Raw genomic sequence first — 24,927 nt, 5'->3', positions numbered from 1 at the left:
ATGCTAGTCTCCCCATTTGCCTCTATATTTGGTACTACTGGAAGCACTTCAGGATGCCAGGGGCCTTTCTCTTTCCTTCCACCTCTCTCTGTGTGTTCTGTATATGCTGACATTTAGGCCAGATCTGGTGGTTATGTCCACAAATAAGCATTCCATATGATGTGTAGCAGTGAGAGGTGTTAGTCTGGGATGCTTTGCTGATGCATGTTGGACAGGCAAACCCTACAGGAACACAGAATAATGAAAAACATTTCTCATATTAGCCAAATATTTTTCATATTGCCCTGTGCGAATTTGGCTTTCCTTATCTACTCTTGCGAAGGCAAAGTTTTCCCCCTACAGGCCCATTATTATTTGCAACGCCCAGCACGATTTGCAGCTTTTTATTTAAGTTGATGCAGTTCTCTGCTGCCCCAAGGGCAGGCTGCACGCATTCGTCGTGTAGAAGCTCCTTGCTCACTTCTCCCGTTGCTTGCACAGGACGCCGGATACGGGGAGAAGTCCCTATTCGCTCCGGAAGATGAGAACGACGAGGAGATGCAAGTGAAGATGGATGACGAGGTGAGCCCTGTTGCCCTGGTGGTGGCGCCTGCCAAGTGCCTGCCCACAATGACACGGGTGTGCTTGGGGGGGCGGTGTGCAGGTGAAGGCGGCGCCCTGGAACACCACGCGGGCCTTCATCTCTTCGGTGAAGGGCAAGTGCCTGCTGCAGCTGACCGGGGTGGCCGACCCCACCAGCTGTGGGGAGGGCTTCTCCTACGTGCGCGTCCCCAACAAGCCCCAGCAGTCCAAGGTGCGGGAGGCACCAGCCTCTTCTTCTTTAGCATTCTTGCAAAGCTTTTCAGGGAAGGACCTTCAGTCGTCCGACAGTTGGACCACACCAAGTGGTTTGGAGTGAGCTCCTGCACTTGGGTAGTACTTTGAGCTGCCATGCATTTAATAGGACATGAGAGAAAGTTTGGGGAAGGATGAGGGGTCAATCCTAGCTGCGGTAGTCACTTTTCACATGGAGACAAAAAGCAAGAATGCTCGTGAGTCAAGAATTTGACGCGTGTTAAAGATCCCCAGGGGTTCAAATTTAATCTGGAGCCCTCCACTGCAGTGTACTTCATAGCACAGATGTACCTGCACCCCCCTTTTTCCCCTTTTGCACCCCCTGCAAACGCCCTTGGTTGGAGGAAGCATCTTAGAATACCTGCTGTCTTTTGTGCTCTGGCAATGTATTCTTCTGGCCCACGGCTGGGTGGCGCAGCTTGAGGAGGAGAAGGGAAAGTTTTTATTTGATGTGGTGTTCAGTGGGAGGGGTTTTTCAGTTCATGATTCCATGTGCCGTCTTCGGCAGCGCAGCTCTCGCCATGAGAAGAGCCTGATCGTGAAAGTATGAGCTCGGAGGATCTGGGTTGCGCTTGCACTCCCCGATGATGTGAGGTAGTGTCGAGTTAGGGTTGAACAAATCACGACCGAGAGTTATTGTCTTGATGCCATCTTGTAGATGTTTTCTCCACCCCACCTCCACTCTAAAGCTGCCAGGTTATGTGCAGGTGTGAGGGTGAGGGCTTGTTTCTCATTTGCTGTGTCCAGAAAAAGTTGTAACTGCCTGTGTATGCCTTTGATAACAAAAATTTCACTTAAAAACCATAAACAACTCGATCTCATAAGTACAGTCGAATCCCGCTACAACGAAATTGACGGGACGTGCAAAAAATTTCGTTGAAGTGAAAATTCGTTGAGGCGAAATCTGCCCCAACACAGCACGGAAGGGCAAGAAAAATAGCCCCGGATATTTCCACATCATTGGCAGCATAATACAATGCTTAGAAAAAGGAGTGGCGCGCAATAACGTCATGTTTATTCAGATAACAAACTGTTTTTTACCTGCAGCAAGGGGGAGATAAAGAAATGCAGGCGCAAAGCGTATTACTGTACAACAAGGCGTGTCCACCGAGCTGATTACTTGCAGATAGCTGCTAGGCCGTCGGAAGCCCCCCTCTCGCTTGTTGGAGGAGCAGTGCCGTTAATCTTATCCTCTGACAGGGCACGGCAGCTACTGACCTTGGCAGGCAAGACACGCGCGCTTGCATTTAACGCGACCGCGCGCTCACGACTAAGATAGGATGACTTGGCTTCAAGACCAAACACGCAAACATGATTTGTGCTCTTGGCTATGAAGAATGGTGAAAGGAAAACGGCAAGGACAGCTGCTCACAATGCATACATGATGGTGCCGTGCCAGCAGCGGAGCACATTCACGCAATTTCAACTGGATACGGATTGGCTGTAGCTCCGGCTTGGCGAATCGAGTCTGCGCCTCATGTAAAGACGGCCAGCCACATCATTATCACCAGCAAACAATGGCGTCCACCTATGAGTTTGTTTTGTTTTGGGTGGTGGTGTGCGCATGTGGTGCCCGTTTTCGGTGAAACTAAGCGTCCTGAACGTATAGGAAGTTATGCTTATTTTATTGTAAAACACATGTTCAAACTCAGCCCCAATGGGCGTAAATTTCGTTGCCAGACAAATGGTTCGTTGTGGCAAGGACTCAGTTGCATTGACTTCTATGGCTAACTGATGAAGAATTGGAAATGTTTCATTGAAGCGGAAATTTGGTTGAAGCGAAGTTCGTCGTAGCGGGGTCCGACTGTAGTTAATAAATGAGGTCGTGTCCGAATTGTAAACATGCCATCGTAAATGTGACCACCGTTTCCTAACCATTGCTACAGTAAAAAACATGTACACCTTATTGTGATCTGTAGCCCTTACCTATTAAGGTAACCGCTTCAGGTTTGCTTAAATTAACGTTTTAACTAGACAGAAAAGGTAACACTGAGAACACCTACTTGTCGCGCCGTAGAATGCCGAGGCGTCCACCTTGTTCTCTTGTTTTGGTAAAGCATTGGTGGATGGTAAAGGCGTGGCATTCATGAGATGGCAGCACCGTTTCGTAGAGCGGGAAATGCGAATGCTGGCTGAGCGGTTCAAGTGGGGATGACGATGGTTGTAACTCACAAAAATGATCATAAAAGTCGCGTGTACAATTGTACGCACGCTGTGTCGCAAGGGTTAAGCCAGCACGGCCCCTTTCCCCCCTTGTCTCTGACCCGACAGGAGGATGGAGCGAGCCAGCAGCCCGTGAAGAAGACGGTCACCGGGACAGACGCCGACCTGCGGCGTCTCTCGCTCAGCAACGCCAAGCAGCTGCTCAGGAAGTTTGGCGTCCCCGAGGACGAGGTGTGTGCCGCTTCCCCAGCAGGGGCTGGCCCCTTCCTCCTCTGACGGCCACTGCAGGGATTAAATGCATTGGCCGTACCTGGAAGAGTGTGTAGCATGTGAAACATTTCAGGCTGCACGGGATTTGCTGCAAGTATTTCAGCGGCAGCGCACGGCATGCGTGCTACAGAGTCAAGTTCTTCGGTGTTCTTACCACACACTACACATGCACTGTTCTTTCCTCATCAGGGCAGAGATGTTCTATGTAAACATAGTGAGAGAACAGCAGTGTCTGGCGGTCTGGGGCGCCCTTTTTATAGAGCAGGAAATTCTATTGATATTGACAAAGTCCGCATTACTGGGATGATGAACTGTATATGCAGAAACTGAAATTAGCATTTCAAGATTAGCTGTGTGCAAGTAACTGAGTTGCCGCATTTCCATTTAATTAGGCAGGAAACAAATGAAGCAAATAACAAAGCCAACAAAACTTGTTTGGGAACAAAAGTAAAGTGTGCATGGCCTTTAACACAACAAGTTGTCATGTTTCCTATTTTCTTTTCTCAAAGCCTTGTGTAATGCAACATTAGCCCTGCTTAGGGGTGTAACTGTGGTTTCTTCTTTTTCCCCAATTTCCTGTCTTTAAACTTAATAGTTGTTACCCTCACATGACGGTTCTCCACGTGAAGGCTGTGTTTTGTTTTCATAGTTCCTTTAAAAGGACCTTGCTGCGTTTTTCATTGTACTATTTTGCTGCCATGTTGTGCCCTATTCAGGCCTCACACAAATGTTACTCCCCATTACGATTCATGAGTTCTTCGAGCTGTTGAGTTTTAAATCCATTTGGTAGACAAGGCTTTCTTTAGTCCTGCAGCATGGTGTCAGCCATTATTGAACACAGCCTGACCTCTCTGCCTGCTTCCCCAGATCAAAAAGCTGTCTCGGTGGGAAGTTATTGACGTGGTGCGGACACTGTCTACTGAGCAAGCAAAGGCTGGAGAAGAAGGTGAGAGGCACAACTTGGGCCTTCATTGGAGCTTGTCAAATCTGAAATGTTCAGGCGACTGAGCATCATATTATGTTTCCTGTGGATTGCATCTTGTCTTTCTCTTCTTTCTCGTCACTTTTTTTTTTTTTCAGTGAACTTAAGTTCTTTAAAGGGGCACCGACACAAAAATTTTGCATCTTGTTTTTTTTTTTTGTTGCGATAAGTAGCTAGTGACCTACTTATCACCTGTAGAAACCTCATTTTCTTCAGTGTGCGACGGTTGTTTAATTAGAGGCACTTTCAATGCGTCCAGTCGCAGTTTCGGTTTCAGCGGGTGCCGCGAATCGATGGATTTTGTGTGAACAAAGCTGACCACGTGACCATCGGAGGGATATCACAGAGCAGAGCTCCTGTAGCACTGTCGAATCCGCATCGCCGGCAGTTTCTGCGAATGCCTTCACGTACTGATCTCGTGAGTCGCTTACCGTATAATGCGGAATATAGGTCGAGGCGGAATATAGGTCGACCCCCTTACCTTGTAGCCGAAAAATGCAAAAAACATGATTAGGTACCAACCATTGTTTTATTGACACTATAACTTGTTTCGTCTCAGATTACTCATTTAAAACTGTCTGAAGTATCTTCGGACGACTGCTTCTGGCTCGCTGTCGCCCACACAGCAAGTCGTCCTCGGTGCAGTCCAGGGAATTGCTTATGCAGCACTTCTTAAACACTCGCAAGACGATGTCATCGTGAAGCGAGTGCAAAGCATGGCACACTCGTGTGCAGACCGGAGTGACAGCCAGTCTGTGCAGGCGGTCAGCAAACATCTTGGGGTATCCATTTGTAGAGACATCGCACGACGCTAGCGGACAAAATTTGCCCCTTTATACAGCACTACAGGTGCACAGAGCAGCGCCCATGAAACGAGGCCTTCCGAGCGTTGCATACCGAGAGCTGCCCCTTCAGCTAACGCCGCTAGCAACACTTGTTTTGGTGATACCGAACTGGCGCAAGGCGGGCACGTCATTGGCCTTGGAAAACCCCCAACTTTTCTTTCTAATGCTGCTGTAAACTGGCACCAAGTGCCTAAACTCGTTTTGAGCAAGAAGGAAATTGCACGCACACATTCGCCGACAGCGAGAGAAGCAACAAAACAAAGATGGCGTCGTGTCCGATTGATGGTGATGGCGATGGTGCCTTTGGGGTTTGGATGGGCTCGATGGGCTGCCCGGTCGCCAGTTGACAACTGCCAGTGACTGCAATATAGGTCGAGGGGTGACTTTCTGGCAAATTTTTCTGTAAAAAATCTCGACCTATATTCCGCATTATACGGTGATTACAAAGCGACCAAGGACGTGACGCAGGCGCTGCGAGTGCCAATGCTACCGCGGCTAAAGAACGACGCGCAATGCTCGAGACAGTGGGTGGCAAGACGCGCCCTGTGAGCAGCCAACTGGTCTGCCTACAGGTCCGCGATGTGTTCGGCTTAGCACTGCGGCGGATATTCGATTGCCGCTCTCGTACGCGGTGCATATGATAATTTTTAATGCAACCCGCCATCGCATCATTAACTCCTTTCTCATATAAGCTACCATGGTTGGGACTTGGGTACAATTTCGTGCAGCGGTAGCAAGCTATCACTCCAGCTACCTGCGCCGGCCTGGGCCACTTCGCGGCCGTGGCCGCTGCCTGCACAGCGACCGTGCGGCTCGCTCAGTGGGCTTTTCGTGTCTCCGGCGCGTTTTCGCGTCTAATGTAAATAAAAAGTGATAAAAACAGAGTGCCTGGAATTGCTGTAGAACTTTGGTCGCGGCCAGCTGCCCGGTGAGCTGACGAAATCACGGTGCCTGCGCCGCCAACGATCGCGTCATTCGTTCGCGAGAGCAAAAGCTCCGCCCTCCGGCCCTCTGATTGGAGCGGCGAGCCGGGCGAGCAGGCGAAAAACGCTGGCAGTGCGGAAGCGGCAAACACAAACTCGTGACGTGTTTGGATGTTGTTTATTTACAAAATATCTGCGGGATGTCGATTGCGCGTGGTCCTCTGCTGGCTGCTCGGTTGCTTTTCGCACACTTTAAAATTGATTTTAAATATGTTCTAGGCTGTATTTGCCGCTGACATTTTGCAGATGATGTGTATGTGTTTACACCAATCTGTCTCCGAAGTTATCTCGCCTTCAAAATTTTGTGTCAGTACCCCTTTAAGGATCTTGTAAGTCTGCTGCATAGCACCATTTAATTGTCATGTCAGTTTTAACAATACCATATTTGCTGAAACAAGTTGGCCATCGCCAGTGTCAATCAATAACACAATGTCAGGGGCTCAGTACTCTGCTTTGAAGTTTAATCAAAATGCCATTTAGCTCAGCCATATCTGATAGCACTGCAATGAAACCATTTATGTTTAGCTCAACCATTTCCATTTCATCCAGTGTCTATCATGGAAAAGCTACACTGATGTGCCCAGTAAAACATGCCACCCATCAGGCACTTCAAAACTTTATAAGGACCTGCTGTTCGCTAATAAATGAAATGAGCTGACTAGGTATGCTGTACTGCCTTTGGATAGAAACTGATTTGAAAACTCACAAAATGATGTTCTGCTATTGCCTTTATCCATTTTGGCTCAAGGCACAGTAGCCTAAACAATATCTTCGTACTAGGAATGTATCTGTAAATTTTTAGTCTTGTGTCTTCCTTCAGCATGGCATTTGGGAGTGATGCAGGTTGGCTTCACCCGGAGATCAGACAAGTTGGCTTCGTTCGTTATGGGCAGAATTCTGTGTTGGTTTTGTAGCAACAAGGTGGCCCTGCCATTTCTGGTGTACATCTGATCCCAGTTATGCACTAGCCTCTGAAAAAGATGAAACTTGTAATTTTGGTCGCAATGCCTGTTCCAGTACTTGTGACTTTCCTTTATTGGAGCCAGGCCAGACTGAGCTGAACTTCACTGGGCTACAACAACAGGGCAACACTTGCTTTGCAGCTATTTAAGAGCGTGTAAGAGGGAGGCAGGAAGCAGCAAGCCAGCCGTGTCCTGAGTTGCCCTTCCTCCCCCCCTTTGTCCAACACCACTGGTGCAGCCATGAGCAAGTTTGCACGGGGCAACCGGTTCAGCATAGCGGAGCACCAGGAGCGCTACAAGGAGGAGTGCCAGCGCATCTTTGACCTGCAGAACCGGGTGCTGTCCTCCAACGAGGTGCTCTCCACGGACGAGGACTCGAGCTCCGAGGACGACTCGGACATCGAGGAGATGGGCAAGAACATCGAGAACATGCTGGCCAACAAGAAGACCAGCTCACAGGTCTGCCCCCCTTCCCTCCCCCTCTCCTCTTCCTCGCGTGGGGAACCTCGGCTGGTTGGTGTAGGGGGGCCAGCTTAGCCATCGTAGCAATTGCAGAAAGCGCTGTTGGGAAGGAGCCACACAGCTGGTCGCCCATCTCGAGCAACTGCCCCGAGCACAGGGCGTGAGCTATGCCCGTTTCACTTCTTTTGTTATCATTGTCTTCAACAGGTGGTTCGAAGTCTTTGCTCCGTTAATCGTTGGCTCAACTTGTCGGCTTCACTTCGCTCAAAGCATGGTTTCCTGACCTGCTATTTCTACTCTGCTGCACTTTTATGCTGGCTGTTTCGTAGCTGTTAAATGGGCCTTGAAATGCATTTCGAGCATAGCAAGTATAGTTGCGCAATGGTTATGTTTTGTGGTTTGGTGCCAAATGTAAAAATAGTTTCCCTGTAAAGTTTGTAACCCTTTTCTGTGCTCATTTTTATTCCTGTCATTATTCTTTGGCTAGCACGGCAAACGGTTGTTGTACTCAAACAAGATGCACTTGTATTTTCATGAGCTACGCACGTGCCTTGCAACAAGGGGCGATGACAATACAGGTACAAAATAAAAATAAAAACCCAATACGATAACATATGACCGTGTTGCCTTTAAAGGGGTTATGAAGACAAAATACGAGCTTATTTTATTCAAAAGATTTGGTTTTCTATAATACCCTCAGTGCTTGTCTGGCAGCAGATGATGCTTTACTCACTGAGAAGCTAAACAATTAAAGTAGAGTTGTGCGAATGCCGAATAGTAACTTTCGAATCGAATTGGTAAAAAAAAGCCGAATATCAAATCGAATATCAAATATCAATTTTTTTTTTTTACAGGCCTCGATTTTTCTTTTTTGTGCAAAAGCAGAAGCTACTTCGCATGTTCAGGCGACGTGACGTTCTTTTTCAACCCAAAGAGTGCACTTTTCAACTCGCATCGGCGGTATTCCAGGAATCCGGATTAGTCATGATACGCATAAAAAAAAAAAAGACTTGCACTGGCGTTGCTGTACTGCAATCATAGGCAACGACTATAGAGCGCCTCGTAACTCAGAAGTGACCACTTTGCAGGCATGAACAGTAGGACGCGAAAACCCAGAACAACCACAATCATGGGCCACAATGAGGCACTTCTTTGGAAGCCCGTGGGCAGTGTGAAGCGGAAATACTACGTAGCGAAAGGAAAGCTCGCACTACAGTCGCCGTGAACAAGCCTGCGCTATCCACTGTGGTCTAAAATACAAGTAACCACGCAGTAACCGTACACCAATTGCAGTAAAGACAGCCAGAACCGCTTTTGGTTTTAAATTAACGAAGCGCTGTCAAAACGGCGGCGGTCTTTACGGGAAGCTGCCCTAACGTGTAAACATCCGGTCGCAGAATTCAAAATGGCGGCCAGATTCGACGGCGATGGTATGAAAAAAAGGTCTTATCGATGCAATTGCAGATTAGTCCGTGCAGCGAGATAAAATCTACGGCCTTTGCAAGGCGCGCTCGTCGAAAGCACGATTTGGATGAAACTTGCCGAGCAGACGGTGTAGCAGCAGTGCGTTAGCGTGCGCCGACATCTCTCGCTTTCGCAAAGCCAGGGAACATTTGGAAACTCCACTCGACTATTCGAAAAATCGAATGGTAGATATCCGATTCGTAAATCGAATTATTCGCAGAGGTACTATCCGATTTGTATTTGAGTATCTGCAGATCTAGATTAAAGCCAAAATTTCAGTTCTCCCACTGAATCACATTTCATGACGTCAGTGATGATGTAAGTGTATACAGGGCATGTACCAAAAACAAAAGCTAGCATGTTGACCAGGGCTGCCACCATCTCACAAGCATCCCCTTTGGTTACCATGTTTATTGTCTGCGTTCCTAGCTGGTGCAGCTGTTCTGCTCAAGCACCGCTGTTCGCTCTCATCTTCTGACTGGACTTGTGCGCCTGCCGTATTTTTGTTACGGTTGATAGTAATCGTTTCGTGAAACATGAGGTACGACTGTACAAATATGGTTATGTAAGTGCCCGTGCCACTTATGTCAGTAGGCCAGTGTAATGTCAGCGAAGCCAACGCACCTGGCGGCTGTGTTTAGGCAGTGTTGGCCAGCAAAGTGCTGCACTAGCTGCTTCCTATGTTTACGTGTTCATTCGTAACTTTCATTGTTTACCCCAGTGCTCTTTCTGCTATAAAAAAGAATATATGCTAAATTTAAGTGGAAATAGCTGGTTCTGCAAACTTATAGTCCCCGTTTAGTTTCCGTTGGACTTTTCCGGCTTCAGCCAATTAGAACGAGCTGCTTATAATAAGTCGTAAGTTTAGTGCAGAAAAGTAGCTGGTGGGTCGCATGCCTATTGTTTGTTTTTCTCGTTTGAGTGAAGTCTATGTTAAAAGTTAATCTAATGAGGCGATCTTTTGAACGATGAACGAACCAAACTTGCATTTTGTCCTCTTGGCCCCTTTAATTTAAATAAAGGTTCTGGTGTCACAGGGGGGCACATAACATTTCTTTTCACCGGAAGTGCATGACAAAGATGTCTATTGGCAGAAATCTGTTCTTTGTGACACATAAATGCGCGGAATGATGGCACTGATTCAAAAGCGAGGAAGGGGAGTGCGAACTTAGCACCAAAATTGGGAGCATTTTGCTGCACTCAAAAGTTTATGCTTGCACAGATGCCATTAACCGCATAGCCTAATGATTGCGCCGTTTTATTTGCTGAGTTTGAAACGTGTTCAAGAACTAATTCTTTAATGATACCCTTGTCGAAGAAGATTATTGGAACAACACTTTACTTGACCTTATATTTTTGCATATGTTCTTGCCATAGCATCGGTGCAGGACGTTTTGGGACCCCTGTGATGGAGCTCATTTCTGGGCAAGTTCCCAGCAAGAAATAAAAGTGTAAGCACAAAAGCACTGGCAAGAGCAATAGACTTAGTTTCCTCTGTTCATGATCTGGCCCGACCAGTTCATGTTTTGCTTTGTAAATTTATGTTATAAATGGCACTCAAAATCCCAGTGCTCTGACATGAGGTATTTTGTAAATGCGCAGTATTTCTCAGGCTACTCTTATGATCTCTCGATAGGTGGGACAGGTTTTAGAAAAAAAAAAAGCACATCTCCCGCTCCCAATAATGTCGCCCAATTCTCGAAATGGGCCTTGCCATGTGCAGGCAGTCTGTGCAGGGCTTTCCATTTTTGGTATGATCAAAAGGTTGTATTGCATTACCCTGGTAAGTGGCCGCTGTCATCATGATCCCCCCAATGGCCCTAAGGGGGTGGGGTCCTTGCGGCTGTGCATGACGTGGGTACGGTGCCATGCTGTGACGCACTCAAGAGCACCAGGATTCAGGCCGGCTGGCTGGCTAGTTGTGTGAGGTCTCGTTCCAAGGGTGTGGCGCCTCATGGCTTTGCAGTTGTCACACGAGAGGGAGGAGGCGGAGAGGCGAGAGTTGCAGAAGTTGATCATGGGAGAGGATTCTTGTGCTGGCGACGACAAAAAGAAAAAGGACAAAGGTAGGGCTGTTTTTTCCTCCCCCTTCCCTCTTTGGTGCACCGGGGTGTGGCTGCAGTGGCTGTATGTAGAAAGTGCGTGTTTAGGTTAAAAGCTGCTTAACATTTTCGTGACCGTGGAAAAATCACTTGTTTTTGGGTAGTCCAGAAAATATATTTCTCCTGGCACAGAAAATGGCTGATGCTAAAGTGTGCGGTATGAAATGATAGAGGAAGGATAGGGCTTTCCAACAGTATTAATTTCAAACAACAGATTTATTATAAATATTATCAAGAAATATCAAAACAAAAAAGTAACAAAAAGAAAAAATGGAAACATCAATGCTACTTTTAGCACTAGGTAAGCATTAAAAAAAATTGAAGTATCCACTTTAAATACAAAGCCCTTATAGAATAATACTGTGAGGATGAGCTCTGTAAGTACAAAAGTTATTTACATACACACAAAAATATAAGCACTAGTGCCTATCATGCCACCGTGCGAAGCAGCTTCTTTCGCGGTGAAACAAAGGTTGGCTCCACTGGGCAGCCAACGCCAAGTCCTACCCGCCCGAAGTCGACACCCTGCAGATCAGAGCTGCGTGCGACCTTTAGGACAGGCCGGATATGCTTACATCAACGTGCGGCAGCGATAGAATGGCCCGAGGATAAAACGAAACTTGCCGGTGGATACCTGGTGATATTCCTGGGCGGTTTGACACACCTTCACCGTCCGTACTGAAGTCTGACGAAGCGAGTCTGACGTGTCTGTGTTGCTATTATCATCCAGAGATTACAGCTGAGGTTCACCGGAACCTGTCAAAATTCGCCGTTTCTGTGGGCCATTTGCAAGCAGCAGTGACGTTGCAACTGAAACCATGTGCGCCCAACTGCGAAGGACCTTTAAAAATCCCTGTTGTGGTGGAGAAAAGAAACTCGAAAGCGAAACTGATGAAATATGTACAGTCAAACCCGGTTATATCGAACTCGCAAAAAAAAAAACACCTATCAATTCGATATAGGTGATAGTTCGATACAAGCAAGCTAAGGAATTAGATGTCATAAAAGCACATAGCATTTATAAAAACACTTTATTGGTGAAACTGCCCTACTTTCGCACAAAGTAGTCCTGTATCTTCTACTTGAACAACCTCGCTGCCCCAGACAGTGCGCACCTCTTCACATTGTCTAAGGGGGTCATTTACTTGCCAACTCTCCCGAATTGCCCGGGAGGCTCCCAGGTTTTCATTACATCTTCTGATTGTACAAATGCTATCTCGAATTTCCGGAAAAGTGGCTACCACAGCTGAGTGGGCAGTCTTTTTCAGTCACGTGTGGACGCAAGTCTTTCCTGCCGTAACAGTTGCGGAGCTTTAGAAAAGCACTCGCCACCATGCTTATAGTTCCTTATAACCATGCTGTAGAGCGTATATTTTAAAAGCACTATAGTACCACGCACACCGCGTATCTGGACGCTGCCGGAATGTTGTTTATAGCTTACAAAGGCCGCCCGCGAGACGCGCTCGTCACCGTACCAAAAGAAGGCGAGGGAAAAGATCCTTTCACACATAAATGGGCTTTGGTGCTCTCCGCTACAAGAACCAGGAGTAGAGTTTTTTACGATGCAAGAACAAAGCAGCTCAAAATAAACACCGTTGCCCCTTTCTGATGTCTGTCTCCAGTCTCAGTAATTCCGTAATACTAAACTAACTTCGAGGCAGTTTTCCACGGGATCTTTATAAGGCCCCTCTTCCATCATGTCTTTTCTAAATAGTGAAGAAATTACTCCTGGGGTCTAAAAAAGTTGACCTTAGTAGCAGAGTGTCTATTGTAACCATGTCACTTGTATGAGATGTTGTTTACCTGTCAAACACAGGAAATCCAACCAAACCGTCTCTTAAATCCAACCAAACGTCTCTTATTACCAAGTGTCTCGTGTAACAAGGTTTTACTGTACCATGTGTTTCCAATGATAGGCTCAGGAGCCAAAGCTTCCTTTCCAGCGCCCTGAGCTTGCATGTCGGGTTTGTGTTGTCCCCTACCCGTTGTGGGTTGCGGCCTCACTGCTTGCTCTTTGTCCCACCTTGCTTACAGATGGCAAGCAGAAGTCGGACAAAGACGACGACAATGCTTCAGTCACCAGCTTGCGGTCAAACGAAGTATGTACGTCTCGCATGCACGCACTCAACTGTGTCTCAAGAGAAAGTCCGGTCTTTAATGCATTTTGCTTTGATTTCTGATTTGCATGTTTGGTTTTTTACACACACTGTGTCCTGGCATGCTGAGAACACATATGCGATTAGCTTTTGTCTATGCAGCATGCGTTTGAAGTTATACAGGAAAACAGTACTCTTACGACTGCTTCATCCTAATGATCAGTCAGCCACACCATTCTGACCAAATTTTTGCTCAGCTGGGCACTTTGTATTGGCTGCGTCTTTATACGTCTTTGTATTTTGCAAGGGTCAGAGAGTGCAGCTAATACCATTTTACTTTTCTCATTGCAAAAATTATGAGTATGTGAAATTTAATGGTTCAAACTACGAATATTTTGGTGAAACAAAGTATGCAATACTTAGTACTTGTGCCAGCAGGTGTTATACTGCCATAGTTTTATTGCACTGCCTAATGGGTGCAGCGAGATTGATGCGAATTCTACCAGTATGCTTCAAGCTACTGTGGGCAACAGTTGATCATTTAGCAAAAAGTTAGTTTTAAAAAATGAGGAATGTAGTTCAGATGTATAGGTAATATAATGGCCATTTAGGGGTCTTTAGAGATTGGGAGCCCAGTTGGTGTTCATGATGGAGCTGCAATATTTTGCAAGGAATGTATTTTAGAACTTATCTATTATAGCTAAAAATCAAAAATAGTACATAAAACTGATTTTTTGTGTGTGTGTGTGTGCCTGCATAATTGTTTTATTCTGGAAAGCAAAGGTTATTGTCACCCCTGGTTGAGCAACAGGGTGTTGGTCTCACCACTCAAACAGGACAAATGTCCAGTCTCTATGGGAAATATAAAAGGCCGTTACACTGATGAGAATTGATGAGAATGAGCACAGAGAAGGCCTCTCTGTGCTAACAAGTTGTTCCACAGGGCAAACAGCTGAAGCTGGTTAATGGTCTGTGATAAGTAGCTCATTCAAATCCACAAGTGACTACCGAGTGACAAGGAGTGTTCTACTGAGGGGTTTACGGGGCAGACAGCCATCATAACGTCTGATGATATAACCGCTTTAGAGGCATTAGAGGTCACCTCAGTTGCATGGTATTACTCTGATGTTTGTTGAAATTTGCTGGCAGAAACACATGAGTGCAGGGTAAAGAAAAAGAATTGTTCGCTGTAGTAAAAGAGCTTTGTTGTTGGCAATTGATGTTTCAGGTGAACCATGTCTGAAATTATATGCAGTGTAACAAATAGGATGCCCACTTGAAGAAATATGCACGTCATGTTCATGGTGCATAGAAATTCACATCTCCACGGTGTCTTTTTATCCCTCTAGCAGGGGTGCTACAGCTGCGCCATATTTTTGAGCTACGCTGTGCCAAAACTATGAGATACGTTGAAATTGTGCCATGTTGTGCCAAAATGCCTGGCTAGCGGCAAAATTTCTTAGTTTCGCTAACTCTAGCAAAGAATAAAGAGCGCGTTGGCAACCGGAGGTTTGTCATCATCCAATCCAGTAGCGTATGCAGAAGTTCATACACAGTCCCTAGTCTATGCCGGCTATGCCTCTTCTATAGTCAGTGACAACTTGAGAACGGCACCGGAAGTTGCCGCTGTGCCTTATCACCGTAGCCGGATGTTTCTTCACGTGGTGCAAGTAGGGCGTTACTGGGGATATTTTGAACATGGCGTGAGCCGTTCCCGTGATTTTTTAGACTTAATATGCTTATAAACGACTCCAGTGACGACAAACAAACTGCGTGAGACAAGGCAGACGATATCACGCATTCATAGCAAACCCCTTTCAAAACGTGTGCGCACTGACGTCACGGGTCCGGGGCTTTGGCGGAGTGATACACTACATGAGGTGGTGCCGTTCTTGAGTTGTAACCGAGTATAGTTCACTGTACCTATGCCGAAAAGGGAAAAAGCAAAGGCGTGATAGCAGGCACCAACGAGCGCACCAATGCGGCGTATTGCCGACAACCCCATATCAGTAAGCATCTTTAAGGACCAACCACATGCACGCGTAAAACTGACGTACTCGTGCAACGATGTACGCCTGCGGCGACATACGCCGCTGCCTTTCCGCCGACTGACAACGTCGGAGAGGGCGAGTAACCACATATCACCGCAACGCGCGCATAAACCAATGCGCCGCGCAGTGTGGCTCGACTACCCCGGACTCAGTTTTGTGGCGACCAGTTCAACTACATTTTAACTCAAATAAAACAAATAATGTCTATTCTTACAAAAGTACATATGTTTATTACAGAATCAGCTAAAACAGTTCTTGGGACATTAAAAAACGTTAAGGATTAGTATGCATACTTGCCAGGCACAAAACCCTCCGCTACATTTGGCGTAAACCGCCTTGCTCCCATAGTTGCTCGTTGCTTCGCTTGGTTTGTCCGGTTGTTTGCTCCCCGTATTTTACAAATTACTTCGTTATATCGCATAATTAATAGTAAAGTTAGCTTATTTATGAATTTGCTGTCTTGTTATGCCAGATAACATCACCGCCAGAGGTCTACGTCAACACCGTGCTCTGGAAAGTTTGCGTCGATGTCTGGCGGGGTCTGACTTGGGCGTAACAAGCGCGTAGCAATGCATTCCGCGTACACCGGAGTACACCGGTTACTTACGCGGTTTACGTCGTTGCCCGAGTACGTCGGTTTTACGCATGCATGTAGTTGGGCCTTTAGATATCTGCTTGTTAGCATGTGTGGCATAGCACTGTTGGTGATTTATTAGGCTACAACCAAGACATGAAGTTCGCTGCCTCCTCTTCGTGCATGACCACCAAGTGCACCACTGTGGAGGCTTGGGAGTGTATGTTACTGCAGTAATGAAAGCAGCTTGCTGTATACGTGCACACGGTCACGAGCCCAAGCAAATGCGAGTAATTCTCCCACGGCGAACATGATGGTACAGTACACACAGCAAGTGCGCGGGCAGTGATGGCGTGAGCATTGTAGGTGACATGTTGCACGAAACTAACAATCGATTGGAAGCTTTGAGCAGACTCTTTAATAGCTTGGTGGACTCAAAAATGTCTAAGGGAATGCATTGATGTCCTATTGATGAAATTTGTGCTAGTCATGTATCTGCTGATAGGTAGTTAGCTTCTGGTGGCATTGAAAAACACTTGTTTTCTTATTTGTATCTAGTGTAGCCAGATGCTGCTCAGCGGGAAGAGCTATTTGTTATGCAATTACCGTATTTTCCGGTCTATAAGTCGCACTTTTGTATAAGTCGCACCCCCCTCAAAAGGCAGTTTTTCCAAAAAAAACATATAAGTCGCACCAGTTTATAACATGCACCGGCATACAAAACGCACCCAATTTTAGGTACACTCATAGAAGACAAGTCCGTCAGAAAGTGCGGCGAAAGTACATGGTTGCGGCAGCCGCCGCCTCTGAACGCATCCCCCGGTAAGCAGTGCTACACACGTGCATCTACCATCCAAAGTGTAGACAGAACTAACTTCTCGAAAATGGTTTAATGATACACACAGAAGGCACATACCTACAGACGGTGTTTAGGCAAAACCATCGAAGCCTTCTTCCTCCAAGTTGCCAACAAATAATTCATATGTTTAGACCATAGAGCTATGTCTCTCAATACGCGCTAACCTCACGCAGCACAAAGGCACCTTTTCGAGCGCGGACGACGCACGGCCGCCATGTACCAAATTTATTCCATACATAAGTCGCACCGCTAGATAAGACGCACCAACAAAAGTTTCAGAAAAAAACCGTGACTTGTACACCGGAAAATACGGTAGGTTAGAGCTGGTTATTTATGAGTGCACTTTAGAAAGCACAAATAAAAGTATTGTTAGCGGTTTTTATACCCTTCTCTTTTTTTTCTTTTGTTGCTGGATCTTGTAAATACTTTAGGCACTTATGAACCTGTTTCAGAGGATGGCACAAATGCGCTTTGCCTGCAGCTTTCTGAAGAATTTGTTGGTCACATCTCCAGGACCTTGTCCGGTGAAGCTAGAACATGTCTGAACTGATTTTAAATTGTTTGCGTATCTTTTGTATTAAAGGCATGAATTTGTTGGTCACATCTCCAGGACCTTGTCCGGTGAAGCTAGAACATGTCTGAACCGATTTTAAATTGTTTGTGTATCTTTTATATTAACTCTTTCGGGACCGCTCCATAGGCCATCGATCACATATGATCGATAGTTTCGCGAGCCTGCAGAATACTAATTTTCGCTCGATGGAACACCTAGCGACATCTAGGAGATAGTTTGAAAACTGGAGTTTTCTCTTTTGTGAAGTTTCTTTTTTTATCGCCAGGCGGCAACGCGTCAGATATTTTATTCTGACGGGCAGGGGTTTCGAATGTAAACAAACATGGCGTCATACTCGTGCAAGCGCGATAAGAAATCCGCCTCGTCTCGGCTCGCATATCTTCGCCTTCTACTGTGGATTTTAACGATGAGAGTGGCAGTGAAGAGTCGAAATGTGGCTTTAGAGATCGGATTTCAGCTCGAGTGAGGATTCGGGTGTCGATCAGCCTGGAACATCAAATCGCGCTCAAAGGTGGGTGTTGGTTTCGGTTTCAATTGGCTCTGGAGTAGGTATGTGCGCTTGAACTATGTTCTGGCTGGTTTATATTTATTCGCTAGGGTGTTAACTACCTATGGTGGGGATCTCCTGCCACCAGCGCAGAAACGGATCAAGTTTTCGCCGAGACAAGAGCCCGGCGTGTACCTGGGCGACGACGTAGCCATGGCCCCAGTGCCAAAGAGATCACACACAAAACAAAAAACCAGTTACACCTAGCCGCATCAAACTTTTTCAATGAAGAAACAAAGCATTGTGTTAGATTTTGTATATCCTGAAATAATTTTATTCTTTTTTGATATTTTTATATTTACGCTTTTTTCTATCTTTTCCTGTAGTTTTTTTATTAATTTCTTAGTTTCAGATTTTTTCATGGTTCTATCGTCAGTGTTGAAGTAAAACTTGTTATTGTGTGTAAAAGAACATATAATTAGCTGCATTTTGGTATATGCTATGGCAGGATGGTGCCTTTGCTTGATGTAAAAAAAAATTTGTACTGAGACCTCCCTTTTTCATCACTTTTTCCGGCGGTCCCGAAAGAGTTAAAGGGACGGACAACCGATTTTTGTTGCGTATATGTTCTCTGGCGCATATGAAAGCCAGCATTCATATAGCCCGGTAAACACAAGCAATTTATAAACAAATTGGCATAAATAATTTTAATTTGGCAGCAAACCTCCTGAAATCGGAAGGGTTGGGGTTCGTGGTGTAGAAACTTGACACTACAATATGTGTCCCGGTCATGTGACCTGCAAACCTAGCAGCTACTGTAAACTGCTGGAACATTTATTCACTTATTGAAAACCTTTTAACACAAGTATTTGTGTAAGTTTAAATTGTATATGTATTTTTGAACATTATTTTGAAAATTTTAAAGACGCCGCCCGCCGCTGCTGGGTTGCTCTCAGTGTGGCTAACGGAGCCTCCATGCCCAGAATCAATGGTAGCGTTCAGTAAACAGAGCCAGTGAAGGAGCTTTAATGATTCTGCCTGAGTCAGGGGTGTTTGTTCTGCCAAAATATTCGATTTCAGTTTCCAAATACGCCAATGGCAGCTAAAAAAAAAAGGCGTCCGGGGAGAATCGAACTTCTGACCTCCACAACGTGAAGCCAGATTCCACCTGCCGTCCATCACAACAGATAGCACCTTCGTGCAAAATAGACTGGTGAATTAAAAAAACACATAAAGGAATAAGAAAGCCTGCGATTCACACTTTTTATAGCTGGGGACAAGTTTTTAAATATCACTTTTCATTTCGCATCCAGACAAAAGTGTGTGGCCGCGCTACTGTATGTCATGGTTGCCAGAATTATTTTTGGGAGGACACAGCTGGCCCGTAGATCTAAAAATTTAGACTTAAAAAGTTCTAGGGCGTTATCAGCAAAACTGTTTCTCGCTAAAGTGCTTTAAGGGATGCCCTTTCATTTAGGATAGATGATATATACTTGACAAAAATCGGTTGTCTGTCCCTTTAAAGTTCTCTGACTGAGATTTGATGCTCCAAAAATGAAGGTATCTTTTTCCAGTTGCCTACTCTAAATTTGTATTTTCTTGCTCCAAAAATTGCTCCAAATCTAATTTGAGCTGTTGCATCCCTGCTGCTCTAACCAATGTTTTTCGTGCCGCAGAACGGGCGGATATTGAAGATCTACCGTACCTTCCGCAACGCCAAGGGACGAGAGTATGTCCGCATAGAGACGGTGCGAAAGCCAGCAGTCATTGACACGTATGTCAGGATACGTACGACCAAGGATCCCAACTTCATGTAAGCCACAAAACGGAACGCTGGGTGCATTACGGCTGGTTTTTCATGCCCAGGCTAGCCCCGTGTGGGAATGTTTCCCTGCTCGGCCTCCTGACGTATAACACGGGTGCCCTTGTTTGACGCAGACGCCAATTTGCATCGACTCTGGATGAGCACCAGAAGGAGGAGATCAGGAAGGAGCGTCGAAGGTGAGCCTGCACTTGCTTGTTCCCCCCGGGTGCTTCTGAGGCTTATACCATCTCCCTCCTTCCGACACAGAATTCAGGAGCAACTGCGGCGACTCAAGCGCAATGCTGAGAAGGAGAAACACCTGCCCATGCGGAAGAAGCCCAAGAAGGAGACTCCTCAGCTGAAGGTGGGATGTGTTGGCATTGCCCCGGGAAGAGCAAGGGCACTGCTGCCGGTTCGAGCCACCTCTTTAGCATGGCTCAGCTAGGGCGCTGTTATACTTCCTGCATTCATCGCTGACCTGTAACTTGGGTGGACCCGGTCCTTGTTCAGCTGTGCTATTATCGGAGCTGATTGCAATGCGTGCATGCTATTGGGATCTTAGCGGGATTCAGGTGTAGCGTGTCTGTTTTTCAAGCCTGGGAATAATTCTGTGCAGTGGTGTGCCACATGCCCATAACCGATAGTAAGCACTGCCTAATTCCTGCATGGGCGCAGTGCCAGAGCGGGCTACATTGTCATCATTGTCACAAGCGCTGTAGACTGTGTGGTTGTCCCTCAGTTTTTTTCAGCGGTAGCAGTTATTGAAAAAGAATGGGCACCAGTGCACAGCGTGACCTGCTTCCTCCTCTCCCCCCGCCGTGCGTGTGCAGCTCAAGTGCGGGGCCTGTGGTGCCATCGGGCACATGCGCACCAACAAGGCCTGCCCCCAGTACCAGCCCATGGCTCCGCTGCCCCCCGTGCAAGTGGCCATGACCGAGGAGCAGGAGGAGGAGGAGGAGGGCTGCGGCCTGCAGGATGACAACCTGGTCAAGGTGGACGAGACGCGGGTGGTGCTGTCCAAGCAGCTCATCCAGCACGCCGACGAGATCCGGCGCAAGTCGCTCGTGCTCAAGTTCCCCAAGGAGGCCATGGCGCTGAAGAAGCGGCGCCGGGCGGGCACCGTGCTGCACTGCGACTACCTGCGCAGGCCCAACAAGGCGGCCAACCGACGGCGCACCGACCCCGTGGTCACCCTCTCCATCGTGCTCGAGGCCATCCTCAACGAGATGCGCGACCTGCCCGAGGTGCGACGACGGAACAGTGAAACCTCGCTTTATTTTTCCTTTTGACTATAGCCGTTTCACATGGTTGAAAAAGCAACAGATAACGTGTCCCTGTCATTTGCAGAAGCTGCGATACATTCTGCACGTTGCATGTGAAGAATGTATTATCTTGCCGCAGAACACAAAAACAAATGCCTTTTTATAAGCGTTCCTTCACCTCAGAGCTCTCCACCATTCCATTTACAAGATGATAATGATTGAAATGTGGTCAGCCTATAATTGTGGACATATCTGCTAAGCTTAACATTCAGAAGTTCAAGAAATTTCCATTCTGGAAAGGTTAATGTTTGAAGTGTTTCTTTGGTAAAAATGATTATGTGAAGCCCTGAAAGCTTTTTCCTGTTGCGCTCTGGCCAATGTTTCGCCTTTTCGACGTAAACTAAGTGCACGAACCCTTGTGAAACCGTGCTTTGATCTAGTGACAGCTTTCTCTACACTGTGGCAGCTACACTGTGCATCCATTTGCCACGAGATTTTCCAGGGCCAAGTGTTGGCTCCTCGATGACAGCTTTCTTTCGTCTATTTCAAAGTCCTTGCTTTCCCGAGAGTGAGCGCCCCTCCCCTCTCCTTCCCTGCAGACGCAGCCGTTCTGGCACCCCGTGAGTGCCAAGGCCGTGCCGGACTACCACAAGATCATCACGGTGCCCATGGACCTGCAGCGGATACGGGAGAAGCTGCACGAGAAGCGCTACCAGAGCCGGGAGGAGTTCCTCACCGACGTCAACCAGATTGTGGAGAACAGCAAGCTCTACAACGGTGAGCACTGACTGGCTGCCCCGAATGACTCCTCCAGGGGGAAGAAAGTTGTGCGTGCGCCGATAGGTTGGATTCCCAGCATCAGTGTGGAAGCATTCTGTCAAGATGAGATCTGGGCAACTGCATTTAAAAAAAAGTTTGCTTAAGCTTTAAAAAAAAGTTTGTTTTGATTGAATGGAATCGTATTTTTGGAGGCGTTCGTGTACATGGTAATGCTGTTGGCTGCTTTGAAGCTGGCTTTGGCTTTGAGCCCATTTGTAATGGGCACACAAAATTGAAAGCTACATTAAGCAAAAAAGAAAAAAAGAACGGCGCTTGCTAGAATTGTGCAAATGCCTTAAATAATAGTGTGCAAAGTAGACAAAATAGACCATAAGATACGACTTCTCATGCAAAGTTTGAGTGCAAGCAGCAAATGAGTGATTTCAGGAAGAAAAAGTTGTGCTATAGATTAAACACTCCTCTATTGCTGCAACACCCTGTGTGGTCCAGTGCCTCGACCAAGAAAATGCCCTTTCTTCCCCCTTCCCTCTGCACAGGGGCCAAGAGCCCACTGACGCAGGCGGCGCAGAGCATGCTGGAGCTGTGCCTGCGGCGCTTTGCGGAGAAGGAGGAGCGGCTGATGCGGCTCGAGAAGGCCATCAACCCCCTGCTGGACGACGACGACCAGGTGGCCCTGTCCTACATCCTGGAGGGCATTGTCACCGACCAGCTCAAGAGCATCCCTGAGTCGTGGCCCTTCCACAAGCCCGTCAACAAGAAGTTTGTCAAGGACTACTACTCGGTCATCAAGAGCCCCATGGACCTGGACAGCATCGTCAAGAACATCAAGGCCCACAAGTACCACAGCCGCGACGACTTCTTCGCCGACGTCGAGCTGCTGCACCGCAACAGCATGCAGTTCAACGGCGCCGACAGCCAGTTCACCCAGAAGGCCAAGGAGATCGTCCAGGCCTGCCGCGCCGCCCTCGACGAGGTATGTCCCCTTTTCTCTTTCCCGAGGATTCTCGGGCCCATTGTTGCGCTGTGAGGGCCCTCCTCCTAATGGGCCCACAATGACTGCGCGCAGCATGACAGCCAGCTGAGCCCCCTGGAGCAGGCCATCAAGGTGGCCCAGGAGGCGGCGCTGGAGGCCGCCGACACCGACTCGGTGGTCACTGGCAACTCCTACCCGGCAGAGGACAGCACCCTGGCCGAGGGGGACCTGGCACGCGAGGACCTCGACCCCCAGGCATACCTGGCCAGGGTGGGTGCAGAGAAGAGTCCCTTACGTACTCTCATGGCTTCATCTGTTGGTCATTTGCAGCCTCTGTTGCTTCGTATATTCTCATTAGCATTGCTAACTGAAGTGGCCTGACACGTTCCACCGTGTGGGCTGCTTGTTTGTGCAAGCACCTTGTAGGAAAGGGTGGCTGAGTGTGTTCGTAAGAAATGGATGCATAACAGGTGCTTATTTCACCAGCATGGCTATTTTCATTTGGGTCGGTGAATTGATGTGACGCACGATGTCGAAGTGACCAGTTTTAATGCATACCGCCATGAGAAGAAAAGAAAAGATTGCATAGCCTTTTTCCCAGTTGAATGAACTCGTGGTGCCTTCTTGCCCTCTGCCAGCTGTCGCAGCGGCAGCGCAGTGGCGACAGCGGGGGGGCCCCCGAGGACTGCGAGTTTGTGGACGTGGAAGGGGACGAGGAGGGGGAGGCCTCCTCCTCGCTGCTGCTGGGCGGCCGGCGCCTGTCGGCCGCCTCGGCGGACGAGCCGGACAAGAGCGTGCTCGACCAGGACCTGCAGATCACCCCCGAAAACAGCGAGCCCGAGGGGGAGGAGGAAGAGGAGGAGGAGGAGGAGCCCCTGACGGGGGGTGACTCGGACGAGGAGCGCCCTCACGTGCTCATGACGCGCGCCTCCTTGGTGCAGGAGCCCGAGGTGAGGAGCAGGAGAAGTGGCAGACCAGCCGTCATTGTGCACCAGCTCTTTGGCTAGCAAAATGTCCTAGGCTGGAAAGGTGCAAATGCTGTGCATTGAAAATTCAACGGCTAATGGGCCTCCGTGCAACAGATGCAAGCGTATGCCACAGTTAGGCTTGTTAGGAGCACCCACACTGTGGATGTGCAGAGCAGGGTGTACTGCTTCCTGCTTACACACCTGTTTCGAGTATTTCTTTGATCGAGCCAGAAACCATCCTCTGTGCAAAATAATTGGTGTGGGCACCAAAACATCGGGCCATGCCATTGCGAGAAAAAACTCTCGTTGTATTATAGGTTTTATGATGCCATTCTAGATAGCTTTAGTCGGGCCTGTGCTTGTGAGTTCGAAATGTTTTTGAGGAGCTATTCTGTAGTGCCAGCTGTTGGTGGGAGGCCTGGAGTCTTCATGTAGCTTGTGCTCAGCTAATACCCATCTCTAGTAGCCGACACAGGATCAGCCTAGAAGCAAAATTATCATTGTCATGTGACAAGGGCAGGGGCAAACAGCAGGGTTTAAGGAGAGAGGCAGGGGAAGAGATGAGTCAGGTACGAAAATGCGTCAATACCCGCGGAAGCTTGACCATAGGGCAGCAGTTGCATCAAATCACAGTGCCCACCGGAAGAAGCAGCAGCAGCTGCAGTGTGGGAGCATGCCCACCTGCGAGAGAACATTTTTGCAACGCACAGACTACTGCTGGTCCCAGAGATGTAGCAGAGCAACGGAAAATTGAGCAGATACAGTGCTGGCACTGAAAGTCTTAACACTAGCAGCAACCATCCTCTTCTTTTTTCTTTAGGTGAGTTGCAAAGGCACAATATGCCTTTGTCTCACGGACAAATGGAATGTAGTGGTAGCATCCACACCTTACCTGCCCTTACGCAGCTTTGAGTGTGCAATGCAAAAAAGAAGTGTCCAGCAAAGGTGATGCATAATGAGTGAAGCCTGCTCCAAATATGGGCAGTGCATGAAAAGTGTTACGGCTTGTATGTCAAGCGCATGCTTAAATCGCCCCGCTTATCGTTTGCCTAACCCTCGTGGTGTACGTGCTTTTCCCCCAGGTGATGGAAGACACGGAGATGATAGACGAAAACTACGACCCGTCCGAGTTCCTCCTCCAGGGCAAGTACCACTTCCAGCCAATGGGGGATGAAGCGCCTCCTGCAGTGGAAGAGGACCAGATGGAGAGCGAGGAGGCACCCATGGAAGTGGCCAGCTCATCTGCAGCCCAGGACAATGTTATCAGCACAGACCTGGCCGTCTCCGAGTCGGAGGAGGAGGACCGGGGGGATCTGCTCAACCTCCAAGATCCACCGGAGAAAGACGAAGAGGGTCTCTGGTTCTGATCATCATCACCATCATCATCTTGTACATAGAAATAAATACATGCCTCATCAGCCCATCAAAGTCA

General features: G+C 47.6%; 1 protein-coding gene across 9 annotated transcripts in view; it reads left to right on the top strand.

The window, feature by feature from the left end:
- Taf1 (TATA-box binding protein associated factor 1) overlaps positions 1–24,927 on the top strand; it is a 59,427-nt gene extending 34,500 nt beyond the window's left edge. For all 9 annotated transcript variants that reach the window (XM_077702308.1, XM_077702306.1, XM_077702309.1 and 6 more), the window contains 16 exons: positions 481–561; positions 644–793; positions 3,106–3,228; positions 4,135–4,213; positions 7,278–7,498; positions 10,932–11,031; positions 13,102–13,166; positions 19,385–19,521; positions 19,647–19,709; positions 19,780–19,876; positions 20,343–20,756; positions 21,374–21,551; positions 22,091–22,527; positions 22,621–22,797; positions 23,166–23,477; positions 24,578–24,927. In XM_077702308.1, coding sequence (XP_077558434.1) covers positions 481–561; positions 644–793; positions 3,106–3,228; positions 4,135–4,213; positions 7,278–7,498; positions 10,932–11,031; positions 13,102–13,166; positions 19,385–19,521; positions 19,647–19,709; positions 19,780–19,876; positions 20,343–20,756; positions 21,374–21,551; positions 22,091–22,527; positions 22,621–22,797; positions 23,166–23,477; positions 24,578–24,862 — 2,919 coding nt within the window. In that variant the 3' untranslated portion in view covers positions 24,863–24,927. The remainder of the gene's footprint in view (positions 1–480; positions 562–643; positions 794–3,105; positions 3,229–4,134; positions 4,214–7,277; positions 7,499–10,931; positions 11,032–13,101; positions 13,167–19,384; positions 19,522–19,646; positions 19,710–19,779; positions 19,877–20,342; positions 20,757–21,373; positions 21,552–22,090; positions 22,528–22,620; positions 22,798–23,165; positions 23,478–24,577) is intronic.

This window comes from Haemaphysalis longicornis, unplaced genomic scaffold, assembly GCF_048455015.1.
Source record: "Haemaphysalis longicornis isolate Haplotype H1 unplaced genomic scaffold, Haemaphysalis longicornis Haplotype H1 scaffold_3, whole genome shotgun sequence".
NCBI classification, from domain to species: domain Eukaryota; kingdom Metazoa; phylum Arthropoda; class Arachnida; order Ixodida; family Ixodidae; genus Haemaphysalis; species Haemaphysalis longicornis.
Note: the sequence above shows the minus strand (reverse complement) of the source record. Positions and strands in the feature narration are given on the sequence as shown.